This window comes from Hippopotamus amphibius, chromosome 4, assembly GCF_030028045.1.
Source record: "Hippopotamus amphibius kiboko isolate mHipAmp2 chromosome 4, mHipAmp2.hap2, whole genome shotgun sequence".
Classification (NCBI taxonomy): Eukaryota; Metazoa; Chordata; class Mammalia; order Artiodactyla; family Hippopotamidae; genus Hippopotamus; species Hippopotamus amphibius.
Genome location: NC_080189.1, coordinates 45,707,677 through 45,723,145, shown reverse-complemented (window position 1 = coordinate 45,723,145; position 15,469 = coordinate 45,707,677). Strand labels below are relative to the sequence as shown.

The window sequence follows — 15,469 nt, the reverse complement described above, 5'->3', positions numbered from 1 at the left end:
ATATCCCAAAGACTTTCTCCTGTTCTTTTTCTATGTTTCATAGTATTACATTTGACATTTAAGTCCATTTTTGTATGAGTTTTCAAATATAGGCTGAGGTTTGAATTTTTGCCTGTGAATGACCAAATACTCCAGCACCACCTGGCTACATTATCTCCACTGAATTACTTTCGCATTTTTGTCAAAAGTCAGTTGGACATATTTGTATGGATCTATTTCTGGCTTCTCTATTGTGTTCCATTGATCTATAGATCTATCCTTTTACCAGTATCACCTAGTCTTTATTTAGATATTATTTTAAAATCAAATACACCTATTCTTTGCACCTTATTCTTCTTTTTTCAAACATTTTACTTATTTTTTATTTATTTATTTATTGGCTGCATTGGGTCTTCATTGCTGCACATGGGCTTTCTCTAGTTGCGGCGAGCAGGGGCTACTCTTTGTTGCAGTGCACAGGCTTTTCATTGTGGTGGCTTCTCTTGTTGCAGAGCACGGGCTCTAGGCGCATGGGCTTCAGTAGTTGCGGCACACAGGCTCAATAGTTGTGGCTCACAAGCTCTAGAGCACAGGCTCAATAGTTGTGGCACACGGGCTTAGTTGCTCTGCAGAATGTAGGATCTTCCTGGAGCAGGGATCAAATCCGTGTCCCCTGCGTTGGCAGAGGGATTCTCAACCACTGCGCCACCTAGGAAGTCCCCAAAATTATTTTAACTATTCTACTTCCTTCGACACTTAAGGATGGGAGGCAAATTTGTTACTGCTGCAAAAGGGTGAGCATTCCAGCTCCCCAAGTGATCTCTAGTGACATTTGATGAGGATGGCCCCTGTGCCATTTGGCAGTTATGGAGTCCTGATTCTCCACTAGGCCTCCTGTGACATAACCTCAACAGGGAAGAAGAAGGATGCTTCATCACCAATTGGAAGTGGAACTCAATGTTCCCCACATGTTCCCCACTGATGCCATGGTGGGGAAGAGATCTCATTACTGGCCAGATCCCTACTTGGCCTTCTCTGAGACCACCACAGTGGGAGTGTTAGGGCACCTCACAGTCACATGAGGCTATACATTCAGTTTCCCCACCCAGCCATGGTTGGCAGGGATGAGGATGGGGCCCCAGTTTTTCCTGTGGTGTCTGGCTAGAGTGGGGTGTCTGGTTATTGTCTAAAAGTTGTCTGCCTTGCTAGACTGCCCCTTCCCTGGACCTCTGGATATAGAGAGCAGAGTTTTTTTGCGACTTTTTTTGTCTGGCATTTCCAGGTTTCTGGCTTCTCTATCTCCAAGTATGGGATGCATAAGGCAAAAAGGAAACCCAGAGACCTCACCACTGTATCATTCACCAGGTCCCAACATCTCTAACTGTTCTGGCTTCATCTCTTAATCTTTCAGAGTCTTTTTTTTTCTTTTTTTATATACAATGACCATAGTTTTTAATTATACTTAATAAGAGTAATAGGGAAAAGTGTGTCTACTCCATCTTCCCAGAAGCAGATGTCTGAAGGCTTTTAAGGACAGGAATGACATGGTCAGCTATATCTTTTAGAAGATTGTTCTAGCAGGGAAGAGAACTGACTTCACAGAGAAAAATGGAGGCTCAGTGGACTCTATTAGGTAGGAGATGACAGGGGCTAAAATAAAGCTGTGGCAGTGAGAATGGAGTGAAAGGATCTGAAGGAAACAGAATTGAGGAAATGGATCCAGTAAAACTTGGTGACTGGTGAGAGAGAAGAGGGTTGTACATATGATTTCTAGTTTTTTATTGATGTTACCTAGTGAACAAAATGGCACCAATTCAGTTAGAAATCACACAGGAGTAGGAACTTGTATAGAAACCATGAGTCCAGTTTGGGAACTGCTGCTTTTGAGGTCTCTCTTTTCGTCCACCTTTCGTTCATAAATAAGTTTGGCAGCTTCCTTGTGATGACTGTTTTTCATCTCATTGTACCTTCCTTCAACTAGAAAATCAGAGAATGGGATGCTGCCCTTTTCTTAAAAACTAACTGGCTCTCCAAAAAAGATATACAAATGGCCAAAGAGCATATGAAAAGATGCTTAACATTAATAGTAATTCAGTAAATGGAAATCAAGGCCACAATATGACACAACTCTACACCTACTAGATTTCAAATTTTAAAGATTAACCATACCAGGTGTAGAGAAGGATTTAGAGAAACTGGAATCCTCATATATTGCTGACAGGAATATAAAATTGTCTAGCCACTTTGAAAAAGATCTGGGCAGTTTCTCAAAATGTTGAACTTAATGTTATCATATGATCCAACAACTGCATTCCTAGGTATACATCCAAGCTGAATGAAAATATACATTTACACAAAAACTTGAAAAACAAATATTCATAGCAACATTATTCACACGGGAATCAACTCAAATGAAAAGAAAAATAAAATGTGGAATATCCATACTGTGGGATATCATTCAGCAATTTAAAGGAATGATATTCTGATACATGCTATGACATGGATGGACCTTGAAAACGTTACGCTAAGTCAAAACAGCCAATCACAAAAGACTATATATTATATATATAGCCATTTATAATATATACAATGGCCAGAATAGGCAAATACATAGAAACACAAAGTAGATTCATGATATGCTAAGGCTGGGGGTATGGGTCTCAATGAAAAGTGACTGTTATTGGGCACAAAACATCTTTGCGGAATGACAAGTTTTCTTTCTTTTTTTAATTTTATTTATTTATTTATTTATTTATTTATTTATTTATTTATTTATTTATTGGCTGCATTGGGTCTTCATTGCTGTGCATGGGCTTTCTCTAGTTGCGGCGAGCGGGTGCTATTCTTCGTCAAGTTGCGTGGGCTGCTTAGTGCAGTGACTTCTCTTGTTGCAGAGCACAGACTCTAAGTGTGCAGGCTTCAGTAGTTGTGGCACGTGGGCTCAACAGTCGTGGCTTGTGGGCTCTAGAGCACAGGCTCAGTAGTTGTGGTGCACAGGCTTAGTTGCTCCACGACATGTGGGATCTTCCCAGACCAGGGATTGAACTCGTGTCCCCTGCATTGGCAGGCAGGATCTTAACCACTCTGCCACCAGGGAAGCCCTGACAAAAGTTTTCTAAAATTAGATTATGGTGATGGTCGCACAACTCCACAAATATATTAAAAGCCATTAAATTGTACACTTTTAATGGGTACACCTTGTGGTATATGAATTATATCTCAATAAAGCTGTTTTTTAAAAAATGAAAACATCCCAATATTCTTTTTAATTAACTGTTAAACATAATTTATTCTTATTTCTGGGTTCAATTGTATTCTTCCTGAGATATAGCATTTAGAAGTTCTCTAAGCAAGGATATATGTATGATAAATTCTCTCTGAATTTCTTTGCCTAAAAAATGTCTTTATTTTGGCCTCACTCTTGAATGATATTTCTCTCGGTATAGTATTCCAGGTTGACAGTTCTTTTCCCTCATTATTCCACAAATATTCAATTTATCTTCTGACTTCTAAATACGCTATTGAGAAGTATGCAGCAGTCTAATTATTACTCTTGGCAGATGTATTAGTTAGGATTATATATGTCTGAGTAATAGAGACTCAAAATTCCAAAATATCAAACAAGATAAAAGTTTATGTTAAGCTCTCTAAAATCTAGAGGTAAGCATTTCAGGGCTGGTATAGTAGCTCTGTTCCACAAAATCGTCATATAACCACACTATCAACCCTTGGTGTGACCATTATCCCTGTGGTCCAAGGTGGCAGCTAGATCTCTCAGTATCACATTTGTGTTCCAGGCAGCAAGGTAGAGAAGGGATAAATAAGAAAAGGAATAAAGGGAGCACAAGACCCTCAAGAAAGTTTCCAGAAATCTGCCCCAACAGTTCTGCTTACAATTCATTGACCAGAGCTTAGTTACATCATCATACCTAGCTCCAAGACAACTTGAGAAATGCAATCTATTTGGAGGCATTAGGACATAGCCCTTACTAAAAATCAAGATTCTTTTAATACAGAAGATCTAAACTTACAGTTTCAGACACAGTACGTAATCTGTCTTCTCTCCAATTGTTTTTAGGATTTTTTCATTGCCTTGTGTTCTATTTCATTATAATGTGTCTAGCAATGAGTTAATTTTTATTTTCAGACTTGAAACTAGGTATGACTCTTCAATCTGATGTTTCATATCACTAATCAATTCTGGAAGACTCTCAGCTATTACATTTTCAGTTACTAGTTTTCCCGTATTCTCTCTGGTCTTTCATTCTAGAATTCCTATTTGATGTATGTTGGACCTTCTCATTCTATCTTCCATATCGCTTAACCATTCTTTCATGTTTGCCTGTGCTGCATTCTGAATAATTTCTGCAGATATATCTTCCAGTTCATTATTTGTCTTTTTAGTCCTACCCAAACAATTGGATAAACTGTGTTTGGGTTTGTTTGTTTGTTTGTTTGTTTGTTTGTTTTTAATGCTAACTTTCACATTTCTGGAAGCTGTATAGGTTCTCTTAAAAATCCTCCTTTTTGTTCCTTTCTCAGAGATTCAATTCTCTTTATATCTTTATTTTTAAATATATATAGTTCATGTTTTCTTTCAGTTTATCACTATATTACCTCAAGGTCTTAGGGTTTTAATTCTCTACTCGTTTTGCTCACTGACTCTTGTTCATCACAGTGGACTGCTGCCCCATAGAGATTTTTTTTTATTTTGATTGTGAGCTGATGTTTAGTGCTCTTTGTTTTCTTTACGAAAATACATTATGACTTGCATTGTCTTTCAGAAGATTTTTTTCAATTGATTCTGCTATGTTTTTCCATTTGATTCTGCCATTACTAGCCCACAGAACCAAGTTTTACTAATTTCGTAGTTTGAAAGGGTACCTGGACCATGCAGGTAGTTTCAACTGCCCAGGAGAGACTTTTCCTCAAGAGCCAGAGGAGGCAAGCAAGTTTCCTTGTTATCTCCCTATGCTAATGGATGTATTTTTTTTTCAGATCCCTCTTTCACTGAGGATGTGCCCTTTGTTCCAGTTATCTATTGCTGCATAACAAATCACCCCAAACTTAGTGGCTTCAAACAACAACCATTTATTTTGCTCACAAACCTGCACTTTGGGATGGGCCAAGGGGTGGGCTCACCATACGGCCTCTCTGTTTCCTCACAGCATGATGACAGTGTCCCAAGAACAAGCATCCCAACAGGCCCCAGGTGGAAGTGGCATCACTTTTGATGATCTAACTTTGCGAGTCACATAGCAATATTCCTGCCACAGTTACAGGCCACCCAGATTCCAGGGGAAAGGAACATAGGTTTCACATCTCAGTGAGAGGCTTGTCAACATCACATTGCAAGCAGAGCATGTGGGATGGGAGATAGAGTTGCAAATATTTTTGGAAAACACGATCTGCCATATGTTTTAAGTCTCCAAGTTCAGGCAGAAGTCTAAGATCCAACTCCCCAGCCTGCACAGGCCAAGGTCTTAACTCTTTTCCCCAGGTGGATGTTAAAACACATGTTATTAGATCCCATGGAACTAGCAGCACCACCCACATGCAGCACAGCTCCAGAATCAGCAGGCATGTTTACAGCTTGCTGTACTGGTACTATATTCCTCTTTCATTTCTACCACCTGCAGAGTTCTCTTTCTTTATTGCAAGTTTAACTATGCATTTAAAGGCATTTTTAAAAAATATTTTACTCAGCATTCCTACATGCTTATAAAAATTGAAGGATTTTTAGGTTTTCTTAGTCCACCTCTTACTAGAATCAGAAACGTCATTCTAACTTTATTCAAAGGAGTATAAATTGAGAAGGGAGGGGAGGAGGTGCTTGGCATACAATAGCCAACTCATGTCTTCCCTGCCTTCCCCGGGGTCACATTATACACAAAAAATAATTCTAATCAGATTTTTTAATTGTGTAAGCTTATACACTTGTGGCAACGAGTTAAATATCTGTTAGTATCTCAACAGGCTGGACCACAATTCCCATTAAAGAAGAAGAAACTGGCCTGCACGTAGGAAAAGAAATAAGCTGAAAGTAGAGGAGAGATGATGAAGGCAAGTGTGTCAGCAGATACCAAAGCAACTAACATAATGGTCAAATACTCATATTTCTAACACATTCCCAGGGACCCCGCTTTGAAGACCACTGAGCTGGATTGCTGCCCCTAAGCTCCTAGAGCTGCCATTATTGAAGATAACCTCCTGCAGGAGCAAGTGGGAAATGAAGATGCTCGGTCTGTGAATACTGTTGAGATGGGACCTACAACCCCACACATTTTGGAAATAGTTACAGTTGTTTAAGACAAACCAGGAAATCTCCATATCCGCTTCCTATGCTGTCCTGGGCCCTTTACATGGCTCTTGCTCATCCACAGAACACACCCCTGAGAACACTGAACGCCCACCAATAGCCATAGCCCACCACTGCTCATGGTATTTCTCAGCCCTTCCTCCTACCCATTTTATCCTATCCTTGCTCTCATCATCTTGGTTCCATAACCCATCCGCCCCCAACTCAAGTTCTCGATACTTGCAACAAACCCTCCTCACTGTGACAAACAATTTAGAAAAGATCTCTGGCTGGACTCGAGCGCTCTGTTAGACATGATTTGAATTTGCCCTGGGCTCCACAATGGCCATCACCATGTAATAGGTACTAGGCTCACCCAGAACCCACCCTAGCTATACTTCCGTGCCTGCTCTTGCCCACATCTGGGAAGAGGACCATTCACACAATCATACACCCAGTACAAAAATACGAGGCAACCACCCTTTGCTTTATCACCCATCCACTGAAACTATTCCAGCTCTTTTACAGGATAATCTGCTTTCAACACTATCTGCATTATTACCTCCCAAAGCAAACGAGGCCAAACTTGCAGCCATTCCTAATTAGGCTCCATTTTCTTACTGCTTTTGACACCACTATTTTCTTCTCAACCATTGCTCATCTCAGGGGAGAATTTATTCTCCCCTCAATTAGGGAAGCAATCAAAACTCCAGAATGGAGCTGCCCAGCTACACAAGCTCTGGGGCCAACCCTTCCCTCAGCACAATCTCTTTCAATGCCATGTACTCCCTTCACAAAAAGTGCTCTGTCCATTGCACTGAAAGCAGCCTTTTAAGTCTCCTGGAGTAGAGATGTACACCAAAATCTGGGCTTTTCCTGCCACACTGTGGCCATGGCTGAACACTACACATGGCCTTTACTCCCTGAAAAGTGGTATCTCATTTTTTTTTGAAGGAATAGAAGTTAACTTCTCTACCTGTTAACCCGCATGCACTCCCCAAGCCTCAGCTAATGCTTGTCTCCTCCATGAGGACTCCCTCCATTCCACTCCCACCCCAGGCCAGATGAGCTCTCCCCCATCCCCATCGGGCTCCCACAGCTCTTGTACCAATCTCTAGCATCTCCCTCCACATGCTGCATTGGAGCCACTTACCTCTCCAACTCTGTGATTAAACTGTGAGCTCTTTGAAGACAACTTACTCATCTGTGTGTCCCCAGGGCCAAGCAGAGAAAAGTCTTCAATAAATACATGTGAAAGGAGGGAAGTGAGGGATGGAGGTAGGGAAGGAGGGAGGAAGGGAGAGAGAGAGCAAGATGATGTAACTACAATCACCCACACTTACAGAGCCCTTACAGTGTGCAAACACTATGCTTTATATTATTTACCCCAAGTAATCAGAGCCAATATCCACCTCAGCTGCCCCTGCCCCATCCAGTGACTGGCCTATCAGGGCCTCCTGCACCCTGGTCCTTCACATCTCCCATGCCCAACATCTGTTCTGATTGGTTGGTGACCATGTTTCTAAGCATTTTAGCACTCATCTCTGCATGGGATCATCCACAGCAAATCTGGTAGAAAGTTAGAGCCCTCTCTTAGAATCCAGATGTGGGAAGTATGGCTTGGAGGGATTAAGTTACCTGCCCAAGTTCACATAGAATTCAGAATTCCTGGACTCAGAACCCAGACTCAGGCCTAACACCAAAGCCCACATCCCTCATGGCTTCTGAGGACCCTATGTGGGAGGCCCTTGAGGGAGGCCCAGATCCATAGGGATCCAGAAGTATGTGTGCTGGCAGTGGGAGAGCCTGCCCCTGCCTATTAAGTTAGGATGAGGAAGAAGAGTGGGGAGCAGCTGCAGGCAGGGTAGCAGTTTACTCAGTCTTCATTCAACAGCAGTTGTTCCTGCACCAGGCACAGTCAATACATGCTCAACCAGGGGTCCCTTAGTCTCCAGGAGCCTACTGTCTAATGGGAGACAGACAGACACATAAAACAGATGTCTCCAGGGAGGAGGGCTCTCTCGGGCTGGCACTGGAGGGCAGTCTCCCAGCATCTCAGACATCTGGACCAGCAGGGGCCCGGCCCCACAGCCAGCTGACTCCATCCCAGCAGTCCCAATGTCAGGAGTCCAGCCTCGGGGGGCTCCAGGAGCTCCACCTCGGCTGGAATCTGGAGCTGGGCTGGGAGGTCCAGTTCTTCACAGCACAGCTCTGGTCCCCAGAGGTCACTGCCAGCTGAAACAGCAGGGGGAGATGCCGGCCAAGTGTGATACCCTTCAAAGGCTTCCCCAGAATCAAGGTCCACTCCATGAGCAAGCACAAAGACCCCTCTTGGCCTGACCCTGGGCTGTCTCTCCGGCCAGTTTCCCTAACATGCAAGGCTCCTTTGTGCCCATGTGTTCTCTCTGCCTGGGATGTGCTCCCCACAGCTTCCTCACCTGGGGAGCTCCCAGCACCCTTCAATACTCAAGGCAAGCATCCCCTTCCATCCGTCGTTTCCTCCCGTGACTCATGATTAGATTTGGACAGAGCCAACAGTAGACTTTAGTGCTACTGTCAGACAGTTATCCTCCAATCACAGGGAATCAGAGTGATATTTTATGTAGGCTAAGCTGGGGACAATTTTCTACTTCATCACTCTTTCACACTTCTGAACAGAGGGACAGGAGATTGGAGAGTAAGTATTTAATGTAGATAAATATGAGTATGCCACTTTATTGGTAGGGAGTGTATATTTTTGAGAAGCCTCACAGTATATGATTCCATCAGGGAAGATATCAGGGATTCCAAACAGCTCAGCAACTTCCCCTGAGAGAATCCCTTTCTGACTGTGATTCACATTCTCATCAGTCACCGAGTCCAGGCCAACCTCTCTGGCCTGAACTATTCCTTCCAAAGAATATTTCAGTTTAATAGTTTCTGAGGCATGCCTTTTGGTTTTGGCTTTTGGTGAAGGTAATACGAGGAGCCTTGAGATCTATGTATCCTTAGGGTTTTCAAGAAATATCATGTTTGATTACTCTTGATTCCCAGTGCCTTAGCAATACCACATAAGAATTTCCATTAAATATGAAATCTTCTAATTAGGCATGAAACATTATCAGCAGGCCAAAGAAGCCTGAATTTTTTTTTTAACCTTGATGTGTTAAAAAAGAATATAAAGCACTACAGCAAAATGATGAGATTGATTAAATTTAGGGTTGGTCACATTGGTGTTTGTAATATCCCTCTTTATACTATTCTGTAGGTTTGAAGTATTTTGTATTAAATTCAAAAGACTCATTGACAGAAGTGATGACTTTCAGTAGATTCAGGTAACACGCAGAGAATAAAACAGTAAAAAATGTGTTGATAAAAAAAAAAAAAAGTCCCTGTTAAGACTAAAATGGGGACTTACCTGGTGGTGCAGTGGTTAAGAATCTGCCTGCCAATGCAGGGGACATGGTACAGGCCCTGCTCCAGGAAGATCCCATATACCACAGAGCAACTAAGCCTGTGAGCCACAAACATTGAGCCTGTGCTCCAGAGCCCATAAGCCACAACTACTGAGCCCATGTGCCACAACTACTGAAGCCTGCATACCTAAAGGCCGTGCCCCACAATAAGAAAAGCCACCACAATGAGAAGCCCACACTCCAGAATGAAGAGTAGCCCCCACTTGCCGCAACTAGAGAAAGCCCATGTGCAGCAACAAAGACCCAATGCAGCCAATAAATAAATAAATTTATTTTTTTAAAAAAGACAAAGCTGTTTAAAAAAAAAAAAAAAAGACTAAAATGATGAGGACGGGGTGGCACAGGGGCCTGATAGGATCCAGAGCTTACAGGATACACTCCAGGGCACCCACCACCTCAGCACTGCTGTTTGACAGCACAGCAAGTGTCTCCAGTCTAAACGTCATAGGAAGTAAGCTTGACCCATGGGTTTTGGAATCAATTTCTTTGAGGAAAGCACAGTGTTCTGGGTGTTGGTGTCAGTCACACAGAGAAGAAAGCCAAACACAGGGTTGTACTGTGGAAGCCACTCTCTTCAGAAGTGGATTAGAATGAGCCTGTAAGGCTGGTAAACCAGATGGCCAAGGCAGGATGGAAAGCCAGCCCTGGGAAAAGCCAGATTTGTACATTCTATTTCCCTCTGGTTCTCCTTTAGGATTTCTTACTATAATCATCACAGCTTGTTTCCATTGCAATAGGGAGTAGCCAAGAAAAGTATATGGATTCAAGCAGGGGCAAAATCTACAGAGGAATTCCAGAGGCACCAGGAATCAGAATGTGAGAACCCCAAGGGAATGAAAATCTTGGGACTATCTGAGAGGCCACTGGGCCGGGCCCTTCCTCCCTACCCCAAACTCTTTTCTGCTGAAGCCCCGGAGGGTCCAGTTTTCACAACATGACCGGCCTGCGTTCTGGCCTCCCACCCTGCATTCCTCCTGATTACCTGCTGGGCCGTGCACACCGTTAGGGCTTTCACATGTCTTGCAAGGTGCAAAAGTCAGAGAATGCTGCAATATTTCCTCTTCCAGTCTCCAAAGGAAAGTCCATCATCCAAATCCTTCCACTCTTCCCAAAACGAACACTTCATTCATATGAAAAAGGTCATTTTTCAATGTGAAGTGAGGCGAGTGTCAATCAGACAGTGCTACATAAAGGGTTTTTTCCTTCCTAAAAGCCGCCTAATTTTCTCCCTCTAGTATTTGCTACAAAAAGATGTAGTAGCTAATGTGCCAGCTGACTTTCTTCCAGGACACTGCACTTAGGCAGGAGATGTTTGTTTTTCCTTTCTTTTTTTTTCTTTTCAGAATCAGCCCAACTTAATTGGTTTTCCACTAATCACTTTTTTCCTATATAGATATTATTTTCCCTCATCTCTTCACTTAGCTCCTACTAATGAGCTTTCAAGTAACACAGCATCCCTTCAACTCAGTCACATAATTTAGAAGCCGTTTACATGAGAAGGTGCCCTCTTCTCTCTGTGAAGGGCCAAACCACTCCAGGTGTCATTCTGCCTTCATAGTTAAAGGGCTCCATCCCCTTCCTAAACCTCGTGATGAGCATCAGGAGAGCAGGAAGGCCCGTGCGGGTGCCGCCTGCGCGGCGTGGTCGGATTACCACTCCAGTTTACTAATTTGCCTGACTGCTGCTCAGGAGATGAAGAAATAAAGGGACTAAAAGCATGTTCATCATCCTCACTGAGCTGTGGGATGAAATACTTATTTTGGAAATAATGATTCCAGGTAGGAGGGCAGTGAAAAATGGGGCCTGTGAGACGCGAGTGTTTTATTACATAGTTTCTAAAATGTGAGCACTTAATGCTCTTTCATTATCATATATTATTACAGTTCTATAAAAATCATTTTTAGGAATCAATCTGAAAGTTTTGAAGCCCCCCCAAAAGAGCTAGAAGGCAAAGTTTGGAAGAAGCCCTATAAATAGAGAAATGATACTTTCAACTCTACGTGTTAAGGCTTACTATGGCAACATCCGCACTCAAGATTTGCTCAACCCTACGTGAACAATGCAGTGACTCGGAATTTGTGTAACCCCTCTCACGCCATCACTTCAAAAGATGGTAACGTTTTTGTAAAAGAGAAGATGGGTATGAATTTCCTGTTTTTCAGATGGGAATACTGAGACCTGGAGAGTATAAGTGAAATTACTTTAAGTGAAAGCCAGCAAGTAGTGATGGTGCTGGAAAGAAAAATCCATCCGTTTTGATTTACGGTTCCACTATTTCTCCACTGGATGCTCAGCCCATTTGGGGAGCATCTCCACCCAACACTGCTCAGTCTCTCTTGGTATCTCCACTCCCTTCGCTGGGATCTGGGTTTTCAACCCAGGGAATGCATTAACTTGCTGTATGATTTGCTGATCACTCTGGCACAGAAAACATCAAGAGCCTTTTGATTCTGGCTCACCCACTGGGATCAAGACCTGGAGAAAGAGACATCAAGTGAAACTGATGGGGAGCTCCCAAGCCCTTACAAATATCCAAATGCCAAAAGAGAACCAGTCACAGATTGCATCTGAGCGTCAACATATCACCAAACTGAGGTAAAGCCAGGGGAGCTAGGCCTTAAGTCCACAGTGGGAGGTGATGATGCTTCCACACATGTAACGGACCTTGACAACTACAAGCATCTCAGACTCTTCCACCCTCATTCTTCAGAAACAGCTCATCCCACAGCAAGGCACACTGAGGGGATTCTCCAGTGCAGTGTTTCTTAAATATAATTGTGTACAGGAATCTGGGGGTCTGCTGAAATCCAGATTCTGATTCAGTAGGTCTGGGGTGAGCCTGGGGCCCTGCATTTCTAAAATGCCACCAGGCAATGTCAGTTCTGCTGCTCCCAGGACACACTTCAAGTAGCAAAGCCCTAGAACACAGTTTGATAAACCACAATTCTAAGGACTGAAAAGCCAATAGCAATGAATAACTCACTGGTGATGGGGCTCAGATGTAGTATTAACTCACTGAACACACTTCCTATATTACTCTTTTAACTGGCAGTGTTTTACTGACACCTGGTAGGGTGAATCACACAGGCAGAAAGCCTCTGAAGGAGCCCAGGAAAGGAGCGAAACAAGATTTACTCACGGGAGAAGCGGGCAAGTGGTCTGGCAGTCTTATCTCCGGCTTCATTTGCAACTGGAAAAAGAAAAACAGAAGATGCAATTAAGAACAAGGCACGTGTGTCCACAGAATATGCCCAACCTATAGCTAATCCTCTGGATGATTCAATATTAAGCTGTGTTTGAGAGTCTTTGTAAGAGGATAAAAGCAACTTCACTCCCTCTCTTTCTATATTTCCAATGCTGCTCTCAATGCCTAAATGAGGTCAAATGTCTTAATCATTCAGATTAGAATAGTGAGTTAAGCTGGAGACAACCTAAACGATATCTAGTTTACTGGGCTGAGAGGAGTTAACTGGCTTGCATGCACCGAGTAAGAGGTGTGCACGCCTGGCTTCCAAGCCAGCGCACACCCTTCTGCTTCAAGCTTCCTTTCATTGGGATGTCCTTCAGCACACAAATGCACCCCAACCACCTGACATCAGCCTGCTTTTCTTGATCCACGGGGCAAAGCAAGGCAGGCATTTCAGAAGATAGTAAGGTTGGTTTTTGTTAAGAAGGATATTTCAAGTTAGAGGCTAACAAATAGGAGGCTGGAGAAAATTGTTCAGAGAGCTGCCCTAGAAAACCTCACCCCTAACACTTCCCAGCAGGGTGGTTCACTCGCCTGTGAAAAGCCTTTATACAATTAATCATCTCGATCGGGTCATAATTACCATCCCCCATATGAACACCATCCTCATGGGTAAAAAAGGAGATCAACTGCTAAACTGAAACACAAGTTTCATTCACTTTAAATATCACTTGTAATGCCCATAAAGACTATAACCTTGGGTGTTTTGTAGACATTTGTGACCAACCTGAATGAACACTCAAAACAATCAACTGGAAAAACCTGTTCATTTTAGTTTAGGAAAGAACATCCAATACACAGGCAGGATAAAGGAGACAGGTAATGTAATCATGAAAATTGTTCTTATCTATGAGAATTTGCAGTACAGGACAAAAGAAATTACTTCAGAAATGTATTACACCATTTTGCAAAGAATGGAAGGAGTCAAAAAATTCCTTTCACCCTTTGGAAAGGATCAATTTTTTTTAATTTACCACCATTTTTTAAATTAATGGATTCGATTTCAGTCCACTTTGTATTTCTGTCATTTGCATTTCCCATCGTCTCCCCTCTTTGTATACATTACAAACAAGACGTTATACAAAACCACCAGCAGGGGGAGGTGACATCACATCCTGCTCCCATTATCTCTCACACCCCAGCATTTTGAAAAGAAAGAGAGACAGAAACGGAGAGAAGAAGAGAGACAGAGAGCAGGAGAAAGGAGCAAGACCTAGTTGGCTATAGACGTGAGTTTCCCTGGCCTTGAGTTCAAATCGTTTCCTCTTTGGACACTACAGATCTCCAAAGAAAGGAATACAGCAAGGTTACGTTCCAAAATATTTGCTGCAGAAACTGATGGGCTGCTTTTAAAGTAGGCTTACGAAGACCATCGCCATTGCTGAGAACACCAGCAACCACTAAAATGTTCAGCTTGGAGAGCACATGTTTTCCCTGAGGGAAGAAGGAGGAGCAGTCACAATCTCACCGTCACAACAGGGTCACAGTCTCACACACGGCCATGGCTGCTTCTACACCCAGGGGCTTTTTCCTCCCCTCCCTGCCACCCTATCCAAGGGTGGGAGTTGCTGACCCAGATCCAAGTCACGCCAGGAGAGGCAGGAATCAAGATGTAGGCCAGTGACATGCCAGGAGAATTGTCTCTATCTGGAAGGAATTTGAACCCTGCTATCAGCATTACCTTCCTAAATGCAGACCCAGTGCTACAAGGTGTCCTATGCTGTCCTAACATCTACAAGATACAATCCAGCTAACCTGGCCTAGTACTGAAAACCTGGCCCCACCTGGTCTTCTCAGCTCACCATATTTCCCGGCACTTCCTTCAGGGCCCAGCCACAGGCTTTAAATGGACGAATCCCAAATACGCCCTACACACACTCTGTCCTCTTTGCTACTGCTCCTTTGCCCCCTCCCCCCCAGACACCCCTCCGCACTGCTTCGCTGCTGCTCATCATTTCTGTAAAGCTCCCCTGACTCCCAGCACGGCTTCTATATTACATAGATCTCTGCCCATGCGCCTCCCTGCTCCCCAGCCCCCACCCCTCCACCCCCCGCCCCCTGACCAGTGATTCTAGAACTTCAGCAGGCACCAGAGCTACCAGGAAGGCTTGTTACAATAGACTGCAGGGGTTGTTAAAATGCTGATTCTGATTCCGTGGGTCTGGGATGGGGCCCGAGCATTTGCATGTCTAACAAGTTCCCAGGTGATACCAAGAATGCTCGTCTGGGGACCATATTTTGAGAACAGCAGCTCTGAACTATAAACTACCCCACTCAAGACAAGGATCATAACTTTTCATCTTTGTGTTCCCAATCCTTCAGTGAGTGGCACGCAGAATAACGTATTCAGTCAATATTTTTAGAACTGAATGAAGCAGGCTGAAATGGATACCAACTGCCACAGATGGCTCAGTAGACAGAGCCCTCAGACTGGCTTCCAGAGGACTATAAAAAGGCCCAGGTGTGTTTTGCTTGGCCCTTACAATGTCT

At 43.3% G+C, this 15,469-nt stretch overlaps 1 protein-coding gene across 2 annotated transcripts in view; it reads right to left on the bottom strand.

The window, feature by feature from the left end:
- The window catches only part of PDE1C (phosphodiesterase 1C), a 592,555-nt gene that overhangs the window by 413,288 nt on the left and 163,798 nt on the right, over positions 1 to 15,469 (bottom strand). For both annotated transcript variants that reach the window (XM_057733463.1, XM_057733465.1), the window contains exon 2: positions 12,872 to 12,922. In XM_057733463.1, coding sequence (XP_057589446.1) covers positions 12,872 to 12,922 — 51 coding nt within the window. The remainder of the gene's footprint in view (positions 1 to 12,871; positions 12,923 to 15,469) is intronic.